This window comes from Pseudophryne corroboree, chromosome 5, assembly GCF_028390025.1.
Source record: "Pseudophryne corroboree isolate aPseCor3 chromosome 5, aPseCor3.hap2, whole genome shotgun sequence".
Lineage (NCBI taxonomy): Eukaryota > Metazoa > Chordata > Amphibia > Anura > Myobatrachidae > Pseudophryne > Pseudophryne corroboree.
In genome coordinates, this window is record NC_086448.1 from 601,435,635 (window position 1) to 601,461,217 (window position 25,583).

The following is a 25,583-nucleotide window of genomic DNA, read 5'->3' on the forward strand; positions in this document are numbered from 1 at the left end:
CTTCCACGTACCCAGCTAAACTGCTCTATGAGCAGGTAAAGTTAGGGCTGATGCCTTGGACTAAATATTCTGCCCATATCCAATGCTTCCAGTAACATTGCAGTCTTTTATATGAGCCATATGAGATTCTTGTTCTTGAAAAAAAAATCTCCTTCCATTGCATCAACCCAGGCAACCACTGCCGTTGCCATTTAAACCGAAGCCAAGGCTTGGTCTCATGACAGCCCTAGACCGGAAAATTGAAAGCAAAGCTATTGTAGATTCTCCTTATCTACTTTAGGAGCCATCTCCTCTTTTTTTTTTAAACAATCTCCAGCTGGAAGCAGATCATAGGAATTCTATTTCTAAGGAATTCCAACTTTTTATTGGGCGTAACCCAACCTCTTCCATGATTTTCTTGGAACTCAAGTATTGGGATGTTTAAACACAGGTGCCTTGGTTTTTAACACAGGCTTTACTGTATCCTCTAAGGATAAGATGGCTTTATTGCTTTAAATTAATTCAGGTATATTCGAGATCTACCTCTTTTTAATATGATGAAGTAGAATAATAGGGCTTTCATCTACTGATGAGTCTAAACAATGTGTAGTCTGCGAGAGTGAAGATTTACTTAACACTGATTCTGAGAAGCTGCTGCTCTATGTAATGGCTTGTAACCCTATTCCTGGTACAGGATTTTGGAGGATTATCCATCTAATTTCCTGGATAAGCTTGTGTAAATATAGCCCCAGGTGGATACACTCTTACAGCACCTGGTATTTCCAGGTGGCCCCACATCCAAGAACCAGCCAGGCCCCCAGTGTGGTGTGGCTGCAGATTGTTCCTGCTGAGCTAAACCCTATGCATACAAGCCATCCTGAACCAGATAAGAGGATAATACAGCTTTAAACATGGTATAAGTGTCCTCACCATTGTCGCTTTATTACATGATAAATATTCAGCACTACACAATTTTGTGACTATCACTTTACCTTTTAAAATTATATCCATTCGATCCTCCTCATGCACCAGCATTGAGGATCTGCAAAACAAACTGACAAACCTGTAGCAAAGTCAGCAACATACTAGCAGTCAGTCACATGTTATACATTAGTATATTAAGCAATATGAGCATATCGTCAACTACATTAATATTTTAAGTATGTAGGAGAACACATTTACTGAATCATGTTTAACATACGGTATGTAACTTATTGCGACAGAAACAACAGTAATGGTATACAGACTCATATGCAATAGGCACTTCTCTAACTATTCATACTCAAAACAGTAGATAGAGATTTAGTGCTGTATAGCCCGTACTCAGTAGAGTGGGATACAGGGAGACTTACCCCGCTTCCAGGATCGATCAATCCGTTAGCGAACGCTGAGTGGATCCAGATGCTACTAGTGAAAACTGCCGCTCCATGAAGCTATAGTGAACACAGACGCACCGGTCATGCAGCCGCCTATGCTGCGACCGGGCCCTCAGTGAACTCGGAAGCATCGGCCACACAGCCGCCTATGCTGCGACCGGGTCCCCTCGTGGTAGCAATCAGTGAACACAGACGCCACGGTCATACAGCCACATATGCTGCGACTGGGTCCCCTCGTCTTCCAGTGTAACTGGTAGCGTCTGAGACGGAAGCGAGGAAACCGTTCATGGCGGGAGACTCGGCGGAAACTGGTCATGAATCGGGGGGAGGGGCGACCAGGAAAGAGTCTGACTGCCCACCGCTGACATCAACCCTAGGGATCGCAGCCTCATAATATTCATGGAGCCTCTGATCCCTAAGGCCTAGCGCTGGAGCACCCGTGGTGGTGGCGCGTCAGCTACTGATTGGTAGTCTCCTCCCAAAACAGTGTGGCTGTGTCCATATTCCAAGCGCTACGCGGAACTGATGCTTTACCTTCTCCCCGTGCTCCGGCCACAGCCTGGTAATGTCTGATGGACCTGCTAGTATAGCCGACACAGACGCCCGCCGAAACAGCACTGTACTCGTGGGTAAGTGTTGTTGCGACTCGGCTGAGAGTTGTTGGAGCGACTCTTTCCAATATGCGTATAAGACGCTGTTAAGAAAGATCAATCAAAAAACAGTAAGATTATAAAAAAACAATATAAGAAAGCTTGAGGCTGCTAACAATCCAGCAGCCCTCTGACCATGGTCCGACTCCTGCCGCACCAAACAAAAAAATTATTTGCCTGAGCCAGGGGGCGGGGATATATGGACAGGCCCATTGCATGCTGGGAGGCCGGAAAGCTTTGACTGATTGGTACAAATCCGCTGTCGCTCCATCATATCCCATTGTAATCCTGTGGGTAACCTGTGGACCTTGCCAGAGAAAATGGACCATGCCTTGTACAGGATTGCCCCTTTACAAAAATGTGTGTGTGTGGACCGCACCTCTGGCCTACTCAGACTTCATTACATCTAGCCAACAGGTTCAGTAAAGCCTTTGTGTTTTCGGGAGAAACAGCCTGTTTTTGGAGATTTGTTTCTCCTCGATAAGCTGCGGCTCACACTGGCTTATCAAAGATAATTGAATAGCCCCTGGCCAATGATTACCTCCGGTCACTGACTGCGGGTAACTGAATTCCCCCATTGGCTGTTCCCCAACCTCTTCTATCTTGATAAAGTATCTGCCAATTTTACCACTCCAGCCATTCCAAATTCACCTTTCCCTTTTTTCTAACAGATCAATTAAATGGATAATTGTTGCCAAGTCCTAGAATTGTCATCATAACTGACTTTTCTGTAGGCTCATCGACCCTTGTCCACCAACCTCACAAAACAAATCCAGTATATGCAGCCATAGTGGCAGAGTTATACATACACATATGCATAAAGACTAAAAAGTTGAATACACACTTGCCAAGAAAATGAGCAACGTCACTCATTTTCTGGGCAAGTGTGTATGCCGCCGCCGACCAGCGATACGCGGCCCCAGAGGTCGTTAACGATCCTCGCTGTCGGCCGTGCAGGCAGTTCAATCTGAACTGTCGTCCGAGAGCTGCCTGCATGGCTCAGCCACTGCATGACATTATTGAGTGATAACATGTAAATAAAGGTAGATACAAAATACATTCACACACATGTACACATTTAAACACACCAATATAAAATTGCACATAAACAGTTCTTTGTATGACACTTCTTCAAACAAAAAAAAAATCCAAAAACACTATCATCAGGCAACAAGGTCACTTTTGCAGGTCTTGTACTGTGTAATTCCTTCAGGCAATAGTTATTCTGTGCCCAGGCAAAACCCAGTTGGTTGGTCATCCTACAAAAGTACCCTATGTATATGGCTTGTACATTGTCTAAAGAGAGATATATTCAGCTATTATCAGTTCCCTTAACTTTTTGATCAGTTTTTCATTAGCCTTGGGTACAGTGAAAAATATTTTAGTTGCTTCATTAAAAACAATTCTGAACATAACAGTTTAAGTCAAGGACAAATAAAGAACACTTACTTTTTCACCATCTACAGCAATACTGATTATTCCAATATTAACTTGCATCCACCTTTCATTTGGGTTAAAAATATTCAGCGAAGCTTGAGATGCAATTCCGACACAACATGCACTAGGAAATGTCACCTCCTCAGTCACCAAAACTTGCCCTTGTAGAAAATAAATATTTTTTTATTTTTTATCAAAACTGAAAATAAGATTTTACTTACCGGTAAATCTATTTCTCGTAGTCCGTAGAGGATGCTGGGGACTCCGTAAGGACCATGGGGATAGACGGGCTCCGCAGAAGACATGGGCACTTTAAGAAAGAATTTAGTTCCTGGTGTGCACTGGCTCCTCCCTCTAAGCCCCTCCTCCAGACCTTAGTTAGAGAAACTGTGCCCAGAGGAGATGGACAGTACGAGGAAAGGATTTTGTTAATCCAAGGGCAAGATTCATACCAGCCACACCGTATAACTTGTGATAACTACCCAGTCAACAGTATGAAAACAACATATCATCAGTTCAAGACCGATGCAACTATAACATAACCCTTATTGAGGCAATAACTATATACAAGTATTGCAGAAGAAGTCCGCACTTGGGACAGGCGCTCAGCATCCTCTACGGACTACGAGAAATAGATTTACCAGTAAGTAAAATCTTATTTCCTCTAACGTCCTAGAGAATGCTGGGGACTCCATAAGGACCATGGGGATTATACCAAAGCTCCCAAACGGACGGGAGAGTGCGGATGACTCTGCAGCACCGATTGAGCAAACATGAGGTCCTCCTCAGCCAGGGTATCAAACTTGTAGAATTTTGCAAAAGTGTTTGAACCCGACCAAGTAGCAGCTCGACACAGCTGTAGTGCCGAGACCCCCCGGGCAGCCGCCCAAGAAGAGCCCACCTTCCTAGTGGAATGGGCCTTGACCGATTTTGGTAACGGCAAACCAGCCGTAGAATGCGCTTGCTGAATCGTGTTACAAATCCAGCGAGCAAAAGTTTGCTTTGAAGCAGGGGCACCAATCTTGTTGGATGCATACAGGACAAACAGCGCTTCAGTTTTCCTGACTCTAGCCGTTGTGGCTACGTAAATTTTCAAAGCCCTGACTACATCAAGTAACTCGGAATCCTACAAGTCACGTGTAGCCACAGGCACCACAATAGGTTGGTTCATATGAAAAGATGAAACCACTTTTGGCAGAAATTGCAAACGGGTCCGCAATTCTGCTCTATCTAAATGGAAAACCAAATAGGGGCTTTTATGTGACAAAGCCGCTAATTCAGACACTCGCCTAGCCGAAGCCAAGGCTAATAACATGACCACCTTCCACGTGAGATATTTCAACTCCACCGTTTTAAGTGGTTCAAACCAGTGTGACTTTAGGAAACTTAACACCACGTTAAGATCCCAAGGTGCCACCGGAGGCACAAACGGAGGCTGAATATGCAGCACTCCCTTTCCAAAAGTCTGAACTTCTGGGAGAGAAGCCAATTCTTTTTGAAAGAAAATGGATAGGGCCTAAATCTGGACCTTAATGGAACCTAATTTAAGGCCCAAATTCACTCCAATTTGTAGGAAGTGAAGGAAACGGCCCAGATGGAATTCTTCCGTAGGAGCATTCTTGGTCTCACACCAAGAAACATATTTTCGCCATATACGGTGATAATGTTTTGCTGTTACTTCCTTCCTAGCCTTTATCAGCGTAGGGATAACCTCAACCGGAATGCCTTTTTCTGCTAGGATCCGGCGTTCAACCACCATGCCGTCAAACGCGGCCGCGGTAAGTCTTGGAACAGACAGGGTCCCTGTTGCAACAGGTCCTGTCTTAGAGGAAGAGGCCACGGATCTTCTGTGAGCAGTTCCTGCAGATCTGGATACCAGGTCCGTCTTGGCCAATGAGGATTGTTCTCACTCCTTTTCTTCTTATTATTCTCAACACCTTTGGTATGAGAGGAAGAGGAGGAAATACATAGACTGACCGGAACACCCACGGTGTCACTAGGGCATCTATCGCTACTGCCTGAGGGTCTCTTGACCTGGCGCAATACCTCTGTAGCTTTTGTTGAGGCGGGACGCCATCATGTCTATCTGTGGCAGTTCCCACCGACTCACAATCTGTGCGAAGACTTCTGGATGAAGTCTCCACTCTCCCGGGTGTAGGTCGTGTCTGCTGAGTAAGTCTGCTTCCCAGTTGTCCACTCCCGGAATGAACACTGCTGACAGTGCGCTTACATGATTCTCCGCCCAACTAAGAATTCTGGTGGCTTCCGCCATTGCCACTCTGCTCCTTGTGCCGCCTTGGCGGTTTACATGAGCCACTGCGGTGATGTTGTCTGACTGGATCAGAACTGGTTGGTCGCGAAGTAAGGTCTCCGCTTGACGTAGGGCGTTGTATATGGCCCTTAGCTCCAGGATGTTGATGTGAAGACAAGTCTCTTGACTTGACCAAAGACCCTGGAAATTTCTTCCCTGTGTGACTGCTCCCCAACCTCGGAGGCTTGCGTCCGTGGTCACCAGGATCCAGTCCTGAATGCCGAATCTGCGGCCCTCGAGAAGGTGAGCACTCTGCAGCCACCACAGTAGTGACACCCTGGCCCTGGAGGACAGGGTGATCAACCGATGCATTTGAAGATGTGACCTGGACCACTTGTCCAGTAGGTCCCATTGGAAAGTCCTCGCATGGAACCTGCCGAAGGGAATGGCCTCGTATGACGCCACCATCTTTCCCAGGACTCGAGTGCAATGATGCACTGACACCTGCTTTGGTTTCAATAGGTTCTTGACCAGAGTCACGAGTTCCCGGGCCTTCTCTATCGGGAGATAAACCCTCTTCTGGTCCGTGTCCAGAATCATGCCCAAGAAGGGTAGACGAGTCGTAGGAACCAACTGCGACTTTGGAATATTGAGAATCCAGCCGTGTTGCTGTAACACTTTCAGTGAAAGAGATACGCTGTTCAGCAACTGCTCTCTTGATCTCGCTTTTATGAGGAGATCGTCCAAGTACGGGATAATTGTGACACCTTGCTTGCGCAGGAGCACCATCATTACCTTGGTAAAAATCCTCGGGCCTTAGAGAGACCAAACGGCAACGTCTGACATTGGTAATGACAATCCTGTACCGCAAATCTTAGGTACGCCTGATGAGGTGGATAAATGGGGACATGAAGGTACGCATCCTTTATGTCCAGTGACACCATAAAATCCCCCCCTTCCAGGCTTGCGATGACCGCTCTTAGCGATTCCATCTTGAACTTGAACCTTTTCAAGTATAGGTTCAGAGATTTTAAATTCAATATGGGTCTGACCGAACCGTCCGGTTTCGGGACTACAAACATGGTCGAATAATAACCCCTTCCCTGTTGAAGGAGGGAAACCTTGACCACCACCTGCTGAAGATACAATTTTTGTATTGCGTTTAACACTATTTCCCTCTCTTGGGGGGAAGATGGTAGGGCCGATTTGAAATACCAGCGAGGAGGCACCTCTTCGAATTCCAGCTTGTAACCCTGAGACACAATTTCTATTGCCCAAGGATCCACCTGGGAGTGAACCCACATGTGGCTGAAATTCCGAAGACGTGCCCCCACCGGGCCCGACTCCGCCAGTGGAGCCCCAGCATCATGCGGTGGATTTTGCAGAGGCCGGTGAGGACTTCTGTTCCTGGGAACTAGCTGTGTTGTGCAGCTTCTTTCCTCTGCCGCTACACCTCTGGCAAGAAAGGACGCACCTCGGACTTTCTTGTTTCTTTGTGAACTAAAGGACTGCATTTGATAATGCGGTGCTCTCTTAGGTTGTGAGGGAACATAAGGCAAAAAATTTGACTTTCCAGCTGTAGCTGTGGAGACCAGGTCCGAGAGACCTTCCCCGAACAATTCCTCACCCCTGTAAGGTAAAACCTCCATATGCCTTTTTGAGTCGGCATCACCTGTCCATTGCAGAGTCCACAGGACCCTTCTGGCAAAAATCGACATAGCATTTATTCTAGAACCCAGTAGACTGTCTCTTTGAGCATCTCTCATATATAGGATAACGTCTTTTATATGCCCCAGGGTCAATAATACAGTATCCTTATCTAGGGTATCCAATTCCTTAGATAAGGTATCCGTCCAATGCCGCTACAGCACTACACACCCAGGCCGACGCAATTGCCGGTCTTAGTAAGGTACCTGAATGTGTATAAATGGACTTCAGGGTAACCTCCTGTTTGCGGTCAGCAGCATCTTTGAGGGTAGCCGTATCCTGGGACGGCAGGGCTACCTTTTTAGATAAGCGTGTTAAAGCTTTGTCCACCCTAGGGGAGGATTCCCATCGTAGCCTATCCGTTGGCGGGAAAGGATACGCCATAAGAATCCGTTTGGAAATCTGCATTTTCTTATCTGGAGATTCCCAAGCTTTTTCACATAACTCATTCAGTTTGTGTGAGGGGGGAAAGTTACCTCAGGCTTCTTTCCCTTATACATATACACCCTCGTGTCAGGGACAGGGGTTTCCTCTGTGATGTGCAAAACATCCTTTATTGCTATAATCATATATCAAAGGGATTTAGCCAATTTTGGCTGTAACTTTGCATCATCGTAATCGACACGAGTCAGAATCCATGTCGGTATCTGTGTCAACAATTTGGGATAGTGGGCGCTTATGAGACCCTGACGGTCCCTGCGACAGAGGGTCAGGCACGGGTTGAGACCCTGACTGTCCCAATGCATCAGCCTTGTCAAATCTTTTATGCAAGGAATTAACATTATCATTTAAAACCTTCCACATATCCATCCAATCAGGTGTCGGCGCCGTCGGCGGAGACACCACATTCATTTGCTCTGCTCCTCTCCCACATAGCCTTCCTCATCAGACATGTCGACACAAGCGTACCGACACACCACACACACAGGGAATGTCCTTTCTGAAGACAGTTCCCCCACAAGGCCCTTTGGAGAGACAGAGAGAGAGTATGCCAGCACACACCCCAGCGCTATAATATCCCAGAAATAACACAGTAACTTAATGTTAACCCAGTAGCTGCTGTATGTATAGTTTTTGCGCCTAATTATGTGCCCCCCCTCTCTTTTCAACCCTCTTCTACCGTGTATCAGCAGGGAAGAGTCCGGGGAGCTTCCTCTCAGCGGAGCTGTGGAGAAAAAATGGCGCTGGTGAGTGCTGAGGGAGAAGCCCCGCCCCCTCGACGGGGGGCTACTGTCCCGCTTATACAGTAATTTTGGCGGGGGCTCATACATATATACAGTGCCCAGCTGTATATATGTGTACTTTTGCCAACATGAGGTCCCAAATGCTGCCCAGGGCGCCCCCCTGCGCCCTGCACCCTTACAGTGACCGGAGTATGTGAGGTGTGTGGAGCAATGGCGCACAGCTGCAGTGCTGTGCGTTACCTCTAGTGAAGATCATGAAGTCTTCTGCCTCCTGTGAAGTCTTCTTTTCTTCTCATACTCACCCGGCTTCTATCTTCCGGCTCTGCGAGGAGGACGGAGGCGTGGCTCTGGGACGGACGGCGAGGGTGAGATCCTGCGTACCAATCCCTCTGGAGCTAATGGTGTCCAGTAGCCTAAGAAGCAGGACCTAGCTTCAGAGAGTAGGGCTGCTTCTCTCCCCTCAGTCCCTCGATGCAGGGAGTCTGTTGCCAGCAGAGCTCCCTGAAAATAAAAAAAAATAAAAAATACTTTCTATCAGTAAACTCAGGAGAGCTCACTGAAAAGGACCCAGCTCCTCTGGGCACAGTATCAAACTGAGGTCTGGAGGAGGGGCATAGAGGGAGGAGCCAGTGCACACCAGTAACAATTCTTTCTTAAAGTGCCCATGTCTCCTGCGGAGCCCGTCTATCCCCATGGTCCTTACGAAGTCCCCAGCATCCTCTAGGACATTAGAGAAAATGGATTAAAAATGTGACTTCAGTTAATACATAAAGCACATGCTGATCAGGATTGGTCTTAAATAATAAAGCATACTCAATGTAATATGAGAAAAATAAAAGTCTCTCCTATACATACAGTAAACACTCGCATACTAATACTTACCAAACCCAGATGACATTCTTGTGTTCCATTGAGTGAATCCAGTAGTGCCAGCATGGGATTCTAGCAAGTGGATATGGTGGCCAATGTTCTTGTGTCCAGAAGTTTGATTACTTATTGGCAGTGTGGCAAGTAATCCAGAACCAAAATTTGTACTCTGTGGAACTCCAGAGCTCTGGGTATTTTGTGTTTGAAGGGTACAGCTATGGCAGCTTAAATGATTTCCTATTGAGTAGGGTGGGATAGGCGGCACGGTTCCTAGATACTGTTGTGCAAATGGTGTGTTGGAGAGAGGTTGTCCAGTAAGAAGAGTAGGAACTGAAGATGATAATTTCTGGAAGTCTGTAGCTGTCAAAACTGGTTTAAAGCCAGGAGGGAAGACAAACTGATTATTACCAGGAATGTTTTGGATTGCATTGCACTTATCGAGCAAAGCTGACTGTGGCATATTTACTGAAGACAACCCTTGACCAGATCTTGCTGTAAACTCTTGCCATGATAAAGGATTATCTACTTGGGAGATGGGAGCTTGAAACCCCTTCGTATCGACCATTAAACCAGAACTAAGAGTATTAACTTTGTCTTTACAATTTAAAACTGGGTACTCCGGCTCAAATTTCTTTCCTTCTTGTTTTAGAGATTCTCCAATTTTAACTCCAATGCCTTGAGTTTTAACACATCTAAACCCAGAAGGACTTCTGCTTATTTGTTTAGGAATATCACTGGACTTTTGACCTTTCTCTTGTTGCCAGGACAAAGTATTGCTCTCCGCAATCGGTATCTCTGAAGGTGTAGGGCTAGCTCTCACTATTGTTGTGCTCAGCTCAATAGTATTATTACTCTGTAAAACAAAAATCATTTAGGCAAATAAGGTAGCAGAGAATTTTCTATAAGTAGCAGAAAAAAATGGGACATACATACTGAATCATTTTTCACAATATCCACACTGCATAGAAGATGAAATGGATCAGAAAATCTCAAAGCAAATATTTTATATATATTATACACATCTATACATCTACATAAACAAATTTTTTTAAACAAAAAAAAGGTCAGTTCTTTATTTTAAAACTCAGTTGTATATTTTAGTTTTAGATTTACAAATCAGGTAAAAACTATGGAGAATGTTATTTGTGTTACTCTGCCCTGCCAGCTTTCCTTCCTAATTCAGAGAAATGAATGTAAAAAAACAACCCCACAAGGACAGTTAACATGACTAACATATTTTAGACAAAACGCCATCCATTTTAAATTAAATATTCTACAGTGTGCAGTGTGGCGCAAGCTGCATTTGGAGAGTTACACCTCCCACTGCTCCAGGCTAGGGCTTCAGGGAGTGCGCAATTCCTGAGATGAATAAACTATCCACACTAACTCCAAAAATGGACACAAAAAAAGAAGGTATGTCGACCATTGTCATGTCGACCTTTTTGACCCTGCTGACCTTTTCCAGTGTCAACCTGTCATATGCTGACCTTCAGTCAATGCTGACCATATGGGGTTGACCTAATGACCGTAGACCTACTGAATGTAGATTTTGTATACTATACCACCAGGGCCTCATACATGTCACCTGCATTTTAAACTGAAAGGGTTATTATATTAAACGTCCCCTAGAGGGTGTTACATAGAATAGAAATGTTTCAATGTGCATTAACTAATTCTGTCCAAAGTCTAAAAGGGAGACTGACATGTGCAAAACTGTGTCATAGCCTAGTGAAGGTGACAAACTATTAATCAGGCGATAACAAAAAATTTTTTTTTATAAACCAAGGGTTAGTCTAGGGGGTATGCACTTACATTGCCGGCAGTCAGTATCCTAGCGGTCAGGATCCCAATGCCGGAATCCCGACTGCTGACAGTGCGGCCAGCCAGATTACCGGCTCGCAGGGGCCATTCCCACTCGTGGGTGTCCACGATACCCATAGAGTGGGAATAAAACCTGTGGCGAGAGCAGCGAGCCCGCAAGGGGACTCTCTGCACTCGCCCCTTTGCCAGCATACTGACAGCCAGGATGCTGTTCTGTATACTGATGGCCGGCATCCTGACCATCTGTTTTTCATACTGATCCCGTCTAGGGCAAGATTTAATGCAAAAAATTACAAGCTACCTTTACTAATGCACAGTTGCTTCTGTGAGGACACATTAAAGTGAATGTAGAGTGCTCATCAACTATCACACTGACCATTCTGTAAAAACATTGGGCATTCATTTTATCAAGTACATAATTTTGCACTACAACTGCCCAACTTCCCTGAATTTTGCATCAGGCCAATACAGTCCAAAAAACAGTCATCCTCTTCCATGTGCTTCTATCTAGCACAGAAACCAAGCTGTTATATGACCGACCTGGTAATCTGCTATATCTGCTGGGGAATATCAGAATCACATTTCACAACCTTTACTTAATACTACAACCATAGGTTGTGCATAAGCTGGAATAATATGCTAATTAACTGGACCAACATTTATATTTGTTATTGTTAGTTGGGACACCATATTTGTATAAAATAGATAATGAGGTAATCAATATCTAGGTCATACCCAGATTTATATGCAAGCTGCAATATCATAAAGGTTGCACTTGATCTAAAAGCAACTGGATCCCTAAAATGTGGCATGTCCAGTCTACATGTTGCTAATGCCACTAATGAACTTGGCAGTTACATGTGGTGATATTAACAACTACTTTTTGACCCCATTTTGTATGTATGACATCATTGCTTATGTTGAGATATTATATAAATAGGTACTTTTTTTATTATCAGGATTAGTGTTTTGCCGACATATTGGAACCAGTTAGAAATATAGCTCGACTTTAAGTAACAAGCTGTCTTTCACCTCTGACCTAGTGCGAAAACACATAGTGAGTGGGGAGTGTAGACAGCTTTTAGGCTGGCTGATTATAATAAAATAAGAATTTACTCACCGGTAATTCTATTTCTCGTAGTCCGTAGTGGATGCTGGGAACTCCGTAAGGACCATGGGGAATAGCGGGCTCCGAAGGAGGATGGGCACTCTAGAAAGATTTAGGACTACCTGGTGTGCACTGGCTCCTCCCACTATGACCCTCCTCCAAGCCTCAGTTAGGACACTGTGCCCGGACGAGCAGACATAATAAGGAAGGATTTAGAATCCAGGGTAAGACTCTTACCAGCCACACCAATCACACCGTACAACTCGTGATACTATATCCAGTTTGACAGTATGAAAACAACTGAGCCGCTCAACAGATGGCTCAACAATAACCCTTTAGTTAACAATAACTATTTACAAGTATTGCAGACAATCCGCACTTGGGATGGGCGCCCAGCATCCACTACGGACTACGAGAAATAGAATTACCGGTGAGTAAATTCTTATTTTCTCTAACGTCCTAGTGGATGCTGGGAACTCCGTAAGGACCATGGGGATTATACCAAAGCTCCCAAACGGGCGGGAGAGTGCGGATGACTCTGTAGCACCGAATGAGAGAACTCCAGGTCCTCCTCAGCCAGGGTATCAAATTTGTAGAATTTTGCAAACGTGTTTGCCCCTGACCAAGTAGCTGCTCGGCAAAGTTGTAAAGCCGAGACCCCTCGGGCAGCCGCCCAAGATGAGCCCACCTTCCTTGTGGAATGGGCATTTACAGATTTTGGCTGTGGTATGCCTGCCACAGAATGTGCAAGCTGAATTGTACTACAAATCCAGCGAGCAATAGACTGCTTAGAAGCAGGAGCACCCAGATTTTCTGACTCCAGCCGTCCTGGAAACATATATTTTCAGGGCCCTGACAACGTCTAGCAACTTGGAGTCCTCCAATTCACTAGTAGCCGCCGGCACCACAATAGGCTGGTTCAGGTGAAATGCTGACACCACCTTAGGGAGAAATTGTGGACGAGTCCTCAACTCTGCCCTATCCATATGGAAAATCAGATAAGGGCTTTTACATGATAAAGCCGCTAATTCTGACACTCGCCTGGCTGAAGCCAAGGCTAATAACATGACCACTTTCCACGTGAGATATTTCAGATCCACGGTTTTTAGTGGCTCAAACCAATGTGATTTTAAGAAACTCAACATCACGTTGAGATCCCAAGGTGCCACAGGAGGCACAAACGGGGGCTGAATATGCAGCACTCCTTTTACAAAAGTCTGAACTTCAGGTACTGAAGCTAGTTCTTTTTGAAAGAAAATCGACAGAGCCGAGATCTGTACTTTAATGGAGCCTAGTTTTAGGCCCATATCCACTCCTGCTTGCAGGAAATGCAGAAACCGCCATGCCGTCAAACGCAGCCGCGGTAAGTCTTGGAACAGACAGGGCCCCTGCTGTATCAGGTCCTGTCTGAGCGGTAGAGGCCACGGGTCCTCTGAGAGCATCTCTTGAAGTTCCGGGTACCACGCTCGTCTTGGCCAATCCGGAACCACGAGAATTGTGTTTACTCCTCGCTTTCTTATTATTCTCAATACCTTTGGAATGAGAGGCAGAGGAGGGAACACATAAACCGACTGGTACACCCACGGTGTCACTAGAGCGTCCACAGCTATCGCCTGAGGGTCCCTTGACCTGGCGCAATATCTTTTTAACTTTTTGTTGAGACGGGACGCCATCATGTCCACCTGTGGTTTTTCCCAACGGTTTACCAGCATCTGGAAGACTTCTGGGTGAAGTCCCCACTCTCCCGGGTGGAGGTCGTGTCTGCTGAGGAAGTCTGCTTCCCAGTTGTCCACTCCCGGAATGAACACTGCTGACAGTGCTAGTACATGATTCTCCGCCCATCGGAGAATTCTTGTGGCTTCTGCCATCGCCATCCTGCTTCTTGTGCCGCCCTGTCGATTATCATGGGCGACTGCCGTGATGTTGTCTGACTGGATCAACACCGGCTGGTGTAGGAGCAGGGCTTTTGCTCGACTTAGGGCATTGTAGATGGCCCTTAGATCCAGAATATTTATGTGAAGGGAAGTCTCCTGACTCGACCATAGTCCTTGGAAGTTTCTTCCCTGTATGACTGCCCCCCAGCCTCGAAGGCTGGCATCCGTGGTCACCAGGACCCAGTCCTGTATTCCGAACCTGCGGCCCTCTAGAAGATGGGCACTCTGCAGCCACCACAGTAGAGACACCCTGGTTCTTGGAGACAGGGTTATTAAGCGATGCATCTGAAGATGCGATCCGGACCACTGGTCCAACAGGTCCCACTGAAAGATTCTGGAATGGAACCTGCCGAAGGGAATTGCTTCGTAAGAAGCCACCATCTATCCCAGGACCCGTGTGCAGCGATGCACTGATACCTGTTTTGGTTTCAGGAGGTCTCTGACTAGAGATGACAACTCCCTGGCTTTCTCCTCCGGGAGAAACACTTTCTTCTGGACTGTATCCAGAATCATACCCAGGAACAGTAGCCGTGTCGTCGGAACCAGCTGTGACTTTGGGATATTCAGAATCCAGCCGTGCTGGTGCAGCACCTCCTGAGATAGTGCTACTCCCACCAACAACTGTTCCTTGGACCTCGCTTTTATTAGGAGATCGTCCAAGTACGGGATAATTAAAACTCCCTTTCTTCGAAGGAGTATCATCATTTCCGCCATAACCTTGGTAAATACCCTCGGTGCCGTGGACAGTCCAAACGGCAGCGTCTGGAATTGGTAATGGCAATCCTGTACCACAAATCTGAGGTACTCCTGGTGAGGATGGTAAATGGGGACATGCAAGTAAGCATCCTTGATGTCCAGGGATACCATGTAATCCCCCTCGTCCAGGCTTGCAATAACCGCCCTGAGCGATTCCATCTTGAACTTGAATTTCTTTATGTACGTGTTCAAGGATTTCAAATTTAGAATGGGTCTCACCGAACCGTCCGGTTTCGATACCACAAATAGTGTGGAATAATAACCCCGGCCTTGTTGAAGTAGGGGTACCTTGATTATCACCTGCTGGGAATACAGCTTGAGAATTGCCGCTAGCACCGCCTCCCTGTCTGAGGGAGCAATCGGCAAGGCAGATTTTAGGAACCGTTGGGGTGGGGACGCCTCGAATTCCAGCTTGTACCCCTGAGATACTATTTGCAGGATCCAGGGATCCACCTGTGAGCGAACCCACTGATCACTGAAATTTTTGAGGCGACCCCCCACCGTACCTGGCTCCGCCTGTGGAGCCCCACCGTCATGCGGCGGACTTGGAAGAAGAAGCGGGGGAGGACTTTTGCTCCTGGGAACCTGCTGTTTGTTGCAGCCTTTTTCCCCTACCTCTGCCTCTGGACAGAAAGGACCCGCCTTTTCCACGCCTGTTTTTCTGGGTCCGAAAAGGACTGAACCTGATAAAACGGCGCCTTCTTAGGCTGTGAGGGGACATGGGGTAAAAATGCTGACTTCCCAGACGTTGCTGTGGAAACTAGGTCCGAGAGACCATCCCCAAATAATTCCTCACCCTTATATGGTAACACTTCCATGTGCTTTTTTGAATCCGCATCTCCTGTCCACTGGCGAGTCCATAAGCCTCTCCTAGCAGAAATGGACAATGCACTTACTTTAGATGCCAGTCGGCAGATTTCCCTCTGTGCATCTCTCATATATAAGACTGAGTCTTTTATATGGTCTATGGTTAACAGGATCGTGTCTCTGTCTAATGTGTCAATATTTTCTGACAGTTTATCTGACCACGCAGCGGCAGCACTGCACATCCAAGCTGACGCAATAGCTGGCCTAAGTATAATGCCTGTGTGTGTATATACAGACTTCAGGATCGCCTTCTGCTTTCTATCAGCAGGTTCCTTGAGGGCGGCCGTATCCGGAGACGGTAGTGCCACCTTTTTAGACAAACGTGTGAGCGCTTTATCCACTCTAGGGGGTGTTTCCCAACGTGACCTATCCTCTGGCGGGAAAGGGAACGCCATTAGTACCTTCTTAGGAATTACCAATTTTTTATCAGGGAAAGCCCACGCTTCTTCACACACTTCATTTAATTCATCTGATGGGGGAAAAACTACGGGTAGTTTTTTCTCTCCAAACATAATACCCTTTTTAGTGGTACCTGTAGTTATATCAGAAATGTGTAACACCTCTTTCATTGCCTCAATCATGCAGTGAATGGCCTTAGTGGGCATCAGGTTAGACTCATCGTCGTCGACACTGGTGTCAGTATCAGTGTCGACATCTGGGTCTGCTTGAGGTAGCGGGCGTTTTAGAGCCCCTGATGACCCATGCGACGCCTGGGCAGGCACGAGCTGAGAAGTCGGCTGTCCCACATTTGGCATGTCGTCGATTTTCTTATATAGGGAGTCTATACGTGCACTCATTACTTTCCATAAGCCCATCCACTCAGGTGTCTGCCCCGCAGGGGGTGACATCCCTTCTAAAGGCATCTGCTCCGCCTCCACATCATTATCCTCATCAAACATGTCGACACAGCCGTACCGACACACCGCGCACACACACAAGGAATGCTCCGAATGAGGACAGGACACACAAAAGCCCTTTGGGGGGACAGAGTGAGAGTATGCCAGCACACACCAGAGCGCTATATAATGCAGGGACTAACTGAGTTATGTCCCCTATAGCTGCTTTTTTTTATATAATATATATACTGCGCCTAAATTTAGTGCCCCCCCTCTCTGTTTTTACCCTGTACTGTAGTGTAGACTGCAGGGGAGAGCCAGGGAGCTTCCTTCCAGCGGATCTGTGAAGGAGAAATGGCGCCAGTGTGCTGCAGGAGATAGCTCCGCCCCTTTTCCGCGGACTATTCTCCCGCTTTTTTCCATATTCTGGCAGGGGTATTTTCCACATATATAGCCTCTGGGACTATATATTGTGGAGTTTTTGCCAGCCAAGGTGTTATTTTTGCTTCTCAGGGCGCCCCCCCCCAGCGCCCTGCACCCTCAGTGACCGGAGTATGAAGTGTGTATGAGGAGCAATGGCGCACAGCTGCAGTGCTGTGCGCTACCTTGGTGAAGACTGATGTCTTCTGCCGCCGTTTTTCCGGACCTCTTCTTGCTTCTGGCTCTGTAAGGGGGACGGCGGCGCGGCTCCGGGACCGAACACCAAGGACTGGGCCTGCGGTCGATCCCTCTGGAGCTAATGGTGTCCAGTAGCCTAAGAAGCCCAATCCGGCTGCAAGCAGGCGAGTTCGCTTCTTCTCCCCTTAGTCCCTCGCTGCAGTGAGCCTGTTGCCAGCAGGTCTCACTGAAAATAAAAAACCTAAACTATACTTTCTTTCTAAGGGCTCAGGAGAGCCCCTAGTGTGCATCCAACCTCGGCCGGGCACAAAATCTAACTGAGGCTTGGAGGAGGGTCATAGTGGGAGGAGCCAGTGCACACCAGGTGGTCATAAATCTTTCTAGAGTGCCCAGCCTCCTTCGGAGCCCGCTATTCCCCATGGTCCTTACGGAGTTCCCAGCATCCACTAGGACGTTAGAGAAATATATATTCCTATTATCAATATCTCAGATGGAAATAGTCTAGTAAGCTGTTGGGGTATTGTGTTCATAAGTGGGTGAAAGGAGATACTTAAGTCTAATATAAATTATCTTATGTGAACGACTACTGCACCCAGCTTCACAGACACTGAAGGTAATATATTTTTAGACAATGTTAAGAGTATTCCTGCAGGAGAGCTATAATGTCTAGAGAATTACACATAGCAAGTCAGTTCCGATTGAAGCTGGTTCTGTCTGTAGCGGACCTAGTCTTCCATAAACCCACCTCCGCTTAATAACCCAGAAAGAGTTATTAAGGAGGGACCCTGAGGACGGATGGACTTCATAACTGAAACTACTTAATCAATGACCATCATCTGGGACAGATCTTAAAACATCTTAAATAATAGCTCAGTATAGCATATTTTCATTGTTGTATCTTAGATATATAAATGATTATCCTTTTTTAAATGTACTGTGTCATTCTCCATATTTAAAACACGATGTATCCCAGAACCTGGTCGCTTGAGTTTTTCAACAGACAACAGCAGTAATGTCCATATGTTCTAGTTTTACCCCGTACTTTAACTTTTGTAGTAAATTGTGTAGGAGTTTTTTAAGATTGATTACTAATGCCCTTAATAGATCATTGCCCTCTCAGCTAAAAGGTTTATTTATTTAACCTTTATCTATCCCAAGTCCTAAGCATTCCAGACAGCTCTTGGGGAATATTTATATTGTAACAAGGGGATGTAGTCAGGAATCTCAGCTGTCAAGGCTCAGACTGTCATAATCCAAACAGTGGAATCCCAAGAGATAACGAAGGGGAGTATTAAGGTTAGGGCTATGGTTAGAATACTCACTGAGATCAGTCGGCATTCTGACCCTCTGGATTCTGACTGTCAGTATGCTGACCGCTGGCATTTCATAACCAACCCATAAATAAGGACTGCGAAAGCACAGAATCCTAAGCATGCACTTCCTCATAGCCTCACTAAGATTACTGTACTTCTAAAATATTATTTTATTTGATCAAGGAGACAATGGTAGTTACCTATAACCCTTCTAGCGCTTCCTCTCTTTTTAAAGTGGTTTGCTAGCCATGAGTAAGTTATGAGGGGAGAAATTTATTCAAACTGGCTCCAACTATTCCCCTTCAAATTGAATTCATTTGTCACAATCTGTATAAAATTTGTATTACTAATTTCTACAAACAGACTCTAGTGAATGCGCTGTAGCCATGGTGACTAGCAATAGCAGTACTTACAATGAGTTACCTCCAGTCGAGGTTAGTAGAGAAGGGTTATTAAAACACACCTCCTTGGACCTAAAATAGAGCTACTCCAATTTCCCCAATGTCTTTGAGAGTCTCACAAAGTCTATATAAAACACCTCTGAGAAATCTGGGCTGCTAGTTATGTAGAAGAAAAGGAATAAATAAGATTTTAAACCTACCGGTAAATCTTTTTCTCCTAGTCCGTAGAGGATGCTGGGGACTCCGTAAGGACCATGGGGTATAGACGTACTCCGCAGGAGACATGGGCACCTAAAAGAACTTTCTAGTATGGTGTGCACTGGCTCCTCCCTCTATGCCCCTCCTCCAGACCTCAGTTAGAGAACTGTGCCCAGAGGAGATGGACAATACGAGGAAAGGGGATTTTGTTAATCTAAGTGCAAGATTCATACCAGCCCACACCAATCATACCATATAACCTGGAATACACCTAACCAGTTAACAGTATGAACAAACAACAGTATCGGTTCAAGACCGATTCTAACTGTAACATAACCCTTATGTAAGCAATAACTATATACAAGTCTTGCAGATTTTCCGCACTGGGACGGGCGCCCAGCATCCTCTACGGACTAGGAGAAAAAGATTTACTGGTAGGTTTAAAATCTTATTTTCTCTTAAGTCCTAGAGGATGCTGGGGACTCCGTAAGGACCATGGTGTTAATACCAAAGCTCCCAATCGGGCGGGAGAGTGTGGATGACTCTGCAGTACCGACTGAGCAAATGCTAGGTCCTCATCAGCCAGGGTATCAAACTTGTAGAATTTAGCAAAAAGTGTTTGACCCCGACCAAGTTGCTGCTCGGCAAAGCTGTAATGCCGAGCCGCCCAAGAAGAGCCCACCTTCCTATTGGAATGGGCCTTTACTGAATGCGGTAATGGCAATCCAGCTGTAACATAAGCCTGCTGAATCGTGTTACAGATCCAGCGAGCAATAGTCTGCTTCGAAGCAGGCGCGCCAATCTTGTTGGCAGCATACAGGACAAACAATGCATCTGTTTTCCTAATTCTAGCCATCCTGGCTACATACATTTTTAAGGCCCTGACTACATCCAGGGACATGGAATCCTCCAAGTCACTCGTAGCCACAGGCACCACTATAGGTTGGTTCATATGAAATGAAGACACCACCTTGGGTAAAAATTGAGGACGAGTCCTCAATTACGCTCTATCCACATGAAAAATCAAGTAAGGGCTCTTGTAAGACAAGGCCGCCAATTCTGACACGCCTCGCAGATGCCAAGGCTAACAACATGACCACCTTCCAGGTGAGAAATTTTAACTCCACCGTTTTAAGGGGTTCAAACCAGTGTGATTTAAGGAACTGCAACACCACGTTCAGGTCCCATGGTGCCACTGGGGGCACAAAAGGAGGCTGGATGTGCAGTACTTCTTTTACAAAAGTCTGGACTTCTGGAAGAAAAGCCAATTCCTTCTGAAAGAATATTGACAAAGCCGAAATCTGTACTTTAACAGAGCCTAACTTTAGGCCCATATCCACTCTTGTCTGTAGGTAGTGGAGAAAACGACCCAGATGGAAATTTTCCGTAGGAGAATTCTTGGTTTCACACCAAAAGACATTTTTCCGCCAGATACGGTGATAATGTTTTGACGTCACCTCCTTCCTAGCCTTTATTAGAGTAGGTATGACCTCCTCCGGAATACCCTTCTCCGCTAGGATCCGGCGTTCAACCGCCATGCCGTCAAACGTAACTGCGGTAAGTCTTGGAACAGACAGGGCCCCTGCTGTAACAGGTCCTCTCTTAGAGGAAGAGGCCAAGGATCTTCTGTGAGCATCTTCTGAAGATCTGAGTACCAGACCCTTCGAGGCCAGTCTGGAACAATGAGTATTGTCTGTACTCTTTTTCGTCTTATGATCCTCAACACTTTTGTGATGAGAGGAAACCCATAGAGCGACTGGAACACCCATGGCGTTACCAGAGCGTCTACTGCTATTGCCTGAGGGTCCCGGAACCTGGCACAATACCTCCAAAGCTTCTTGTTGAGGCGTGACGCCATCATGTCTATTTGAGGAACTCCCCAGAGACCAGTTATCTCTGCAGAGACTTCTTGATGAAGTCCCCACTCTCCTGGATGGAGATCGTGTCTGCTGAGGAAGTCTGCTTCCCAGTTGTCCACTCCCGGAATGAAGACAGCTGACAGAGCGCTTACGTGATTTTCCGCCCAGCGAAGAATCCTGGTGGCTTCCGCCATCGCGACACTGCTTCTTGTCCCGCCTTGGCGGTTCACATGAGCTACTGCTGTGACATTGTCTGATTGAATCAGAACCGGTAGGTTGCGAAGAAGATTCTCCGCTTGTCGAAGGCCATTGTATATGGCCCTTAGCTCCAACACATTGATGTGTAGACAGGACTCCTGGTCTGACCATAGTCCCTGAAAATTTCTTCCTTGGGTGACTGCTCCCCATCCTCGGAGGCTCGCGTCCGTGGTTACCAGGATCCAGTCCTGAATGCCGAACCTGCGACCCTCTAGAAGGTGAGCACTTTGTAGCCACCATAGAAGAGACACCCTGGCCCTGGGGGACAGTGTTATTTTTTGATGTAATTGTAGATGGGACCCGGACCATTTGTCCAGAAGATCCCATTGAAACGTCCTTGCATGGAACCTGCCGAAGGGAATGGCCTTGTAAGTTGCCACCATTTTCCCCAGAACCCGAGTGCATTGATGAGCTGACACTCTTTTCAGCTTTAGTAGTTCTCGGACCATGTTCTGGAGGTCCTGGACTTTTCCAACGGGAGGAAAACTTTCTTTTGTTCCGTGTCCAGTATCATGCCTAGGAACGGTAGTCGAGTTGTCGGAACCAACTGTGACTTTGGTAGATTGAGAATCCACCCATGTTGTTGAAGCACTCTCTGAGAGAGTGACACGTTCTCCAGTAATTGCTCTTTTGATCTCGCTTTTATCAGGAGATCGTCCAAGTATGGGATAATTGTGACTCCTCGCTTGCGCAGGATCACCATAACTTCCGCCATTATCTTGGTGAAAATCCTCGGGGCCGTGGACAGCCCAAACGGCAACGTCTGAAACTGATAATGACAATCCTGTACCGCGAATCTCAGGTACTCCTGATGAGAGGGATATATGGGGACATGAAGGTAAGCATCCTTTATGTCCAGTTACACCATAAAATCCCCCCCTTCCAGGCAGGCTATCACCGCTTGGAGCGATTCCATCTTGAATTTGAATCTTTTCAGGTACAGGTATTTTAGGATTAAAATGGGCCTTACCGAACCATCCGGCTTCGGAACCACAAATAGGTTTGAATAATATCCTTTTCCCTGTTGGCTCAGGGGAACCCTGATAATCACTCGCTGTTGACACAGCATTTAAATTGCAGCTAGCACTACTTCCCGCTCTGGGGTAGAAGCTGGTAAGGCCGACTTGAAAAATCGGCGTGGGGGCACCTCTTCGAATTCCAGCTTGTAGCCCTGGGAGACTATTTCTAACACCTAAGGGTCCACGTCTGACTGAACCCAGACTTGGCTGAATAGTCGAAAGCGTGCCCCCACCTGTGTGGACTCCCGCAGGGGAGCCCCAGCGTCATGCGGTAGACTTAGCGGAAGCCGGGGAGGACTTCTGCTCTTGAGAACCAGCCGCAGCAGGTGTCCTCTTGCCTCTACCCTTACCTCTGGCGAGGAAAGAGGAGCACCGACCTCTTCTGGATCTATGCGACCGAAAGGACTGCATCTGATATTGTGGGGGTTTCTTTTGCTGTTGGGGAACAAAAGGTAAAAAGGTCGACTTACCTGCGGTAGCTGTAGAGATCAGGTCCGCGAGGCCGTGACCAAACAATACATCACCTTTGTAAGGTAAAACCTCCATATGCCTTTTTGAGTCTGCATCCCCCGTCCATTGGCGGATCTATAAGGCTCTTCTTGCCGAAATAGACATAGCATTGGCTCTTGAACCCAGTAAACCAATGTCTCTTTGAGCGTCCCTCATATATAAGACTGCGTCCTTAATATAAGCTAATGTTAACAAAATTGTATCCCTATCTAGGGTATCAAGGTCAGCTGACAGTGTATCCGTCCAAGCTGCTACTGCACTACATACCCATGCCGACGCAATTGCCGGTCTAAGCAAAGTACCAGTATGAGTGTTGATAGACTTTAGTGTAGTCTCTTGCCTGCGGTCCGCAGGATCCTTGAGGGCCGCTGTGTCAGGGGACGGTAGCGCCACCTTCTTGGAAAGGCGTGTTAAGGCTTTGTCCACTGTGGGAGAGGATTCCCAACGTACCCTGTCCTGTGTAGGGAAAAGGGTACGCCATAAGAACCCTTTTGGGAATCTGCAGTTTCTTATCTGGAGTTTCCCATGCTTTTTCACATAACTCATTAATTTCATGGGAAGGAGGAAAGTTTATAACTTGTTTCTTTCCCTTAAACATGTGTATCCTCGTGTCGGGCACCGAGGGCTCATCAGTGATATGCAACACATCTTTTATTGCAATAATCATGCACTGAATACTCTGTCACCCTGGGGTGCAATCTTGCTTCATCATAGTCGACACTGGAATCAAGAGTCCGTGTCGGTATCTGTGTCCCTTATTTGTGAGAAGGGACGTTTCTGAGACCCCGACGGGTCCTGTAAGTCGGTATAATCCGTAGATTGATTACCTGCCGACGCACTGGACTCTGCTTTGTCCAGTCTTTTATGCAGTGAAGCTACACTAGCATTTAACATATGCCACATATCCATCCAATCCAATCCTGAGTCGACTGAGACACACCACTCATCTGTTCCACCTCCTCTTTGGATAAGCCTTCCGTTTCAGACATGCCGACACACGTACCGACACCCCCACACACTGGGAAATAACTATAAGGGGACAATTCCCTAAAGAAGGCCCTTTGGAGAGACAGAGTATGCCAGCACACACCAGCGCCAACTGACACAGGAAAAAAAAACCCAGATAGCGCATATATATATATATATATATATATATATATATATATATATATATATATATGTGGTACAGGAGGATGAGGTATTTGCAAGCGACCAAAGGTGTCAAATTAATAGTATAAAAGCCAGGTGTTCTATAAATATATAAAAAATTTAATTTCAGAATACAACACACTAAAAAAAGGGGGGGGGGGGGGGTTGTTTCATAAAGGATAAACAATTTTAAAAAGTGCAACCTGAACAATAAAATCTGGTATAAAAAGAGCAGAGGTGAAGATAAAAAATTACAACACATATACCAAAAGTTACTGAAAGGTCCATAAAAACATGAGAGATAAGTATAAAATCTGCAGGATAAACGTAAAAAGGAGTAAAAAATTGGGAGAGAGGTAGCTTAGCTTCAATAGTAGAGGTATAATCAGAGTAGCACCCAACGCGTTTCGTCCCTCATGGACTTCATCAAGGGGTGGTGAAAGGCTAGAGACAGAACATATTTATACCTCATGGCTATGGGAGGTGTTACCAGCATCACTTCCTGTTTGTTAATTGGTGGATTACTGTAATGTTGTCAAAGTACATATATAAGCACATAAACATAAGACTAATAAGATAGGAAGGCCCACTGGTATATTCAGTTACAAAGATAATGCCCAATATAGCTGAAAAGACGTATAAAACATAAAAGACGAACGGGTCCGCCGACTTCCGGTCCGGACTGTGTGGAACGTCATATCCGCCCCACTTCCGCCCCTCTTCCGGTGGCGTTAGATCCGTTATGCGCATGCGCCGGCTGGGCACTGTGCGATGCGGATCTCTGGTGTGCTGTCACTGTCAAGAGCGGCGGCCATCTTTTCGGTTATCTAAACTGGGATAAGGTCCTGCTGCGGGTAGAGATCTTTAGTATGTTGTCACTTTAGAGGGCGGCGGCCATCTTTTTGGTTATCAAAAAACGGGATGAAGTCCTGCTGCAAGTAAAATCCATAAGCTGCAGTCTATATAGTTCAATGTTCTAATGCGCAAAGTGAAGGTTAAGGTATGTGTAGACATCACAGGAACGGTGCTATCTCGTACCCTTCATTGAAGCCATCCGGATGGAGCGTGTTCAGTTCGTATATCCAAAACATCTCTCTCCTGGAAAGGAGATTCGAAAGGTCTCCTCCTCTATCTCCCAGCGCTACCAGTTCAATCCCTTTGTACGTTAGTACCTCTGGATCCGAGTTGTGGCAAAGGTTGAAGTGTTTGGATACTGCATGAGTGAGGACTTTGTTCTTGATATTCCTGACGTGTTCCTGGATGCGTATTTTGAGGGGTCTCTTAGTTTTCCCAATGTATTTTAGTTTGCAGGAACACTCCAGAAGGTAGATCACCGATGGGGTATTACAGTTGATGAATTGTTTAATCCGATAGTCCTTGTTTGTTTTGTCATTGTGGAATGATTTCCTGTTTGGATGGAGGTACCTACAAATGTTGCACCGACCAACTAAAGTTTTAGAAAGAAGGGACCTTCTAAAGTACAAA

At 46.2% G+C, this 25,583-nt stretch overlaps 1 protein-coding gene across 3 annotated transcripts in view; it reads right to left on the minus strand.

Annotated features, from left to right (window-relative positions):
• Positions 1 to 25,583, minus strand: part of CEP192 (centrosomal protein 192) — a 639,877-nt gene that overhangs the window by 185,085 nt on the left and 429,209 nt on the right. For all 3 annotated transcript variants that reach the window (XM_063923418.1, XM_063923417.1, XM_063923415.1), the window contains 2 exons: positions 9,467 to 10,304; positions 3,455 to 3,603 (listed from right to left, as the gene is read on the minus strand). In XM_063923418.1, coding sequence (XP_063779488.1) covers positions 3,455 to 3,603; positions 9,467 to 10,304 — 987 coding nt within the window. The remainder of the gene's footprint in view (positions 1 to 3,454; positions 3,604 to 9,466; positions 10,305 to 25,583) is intronic.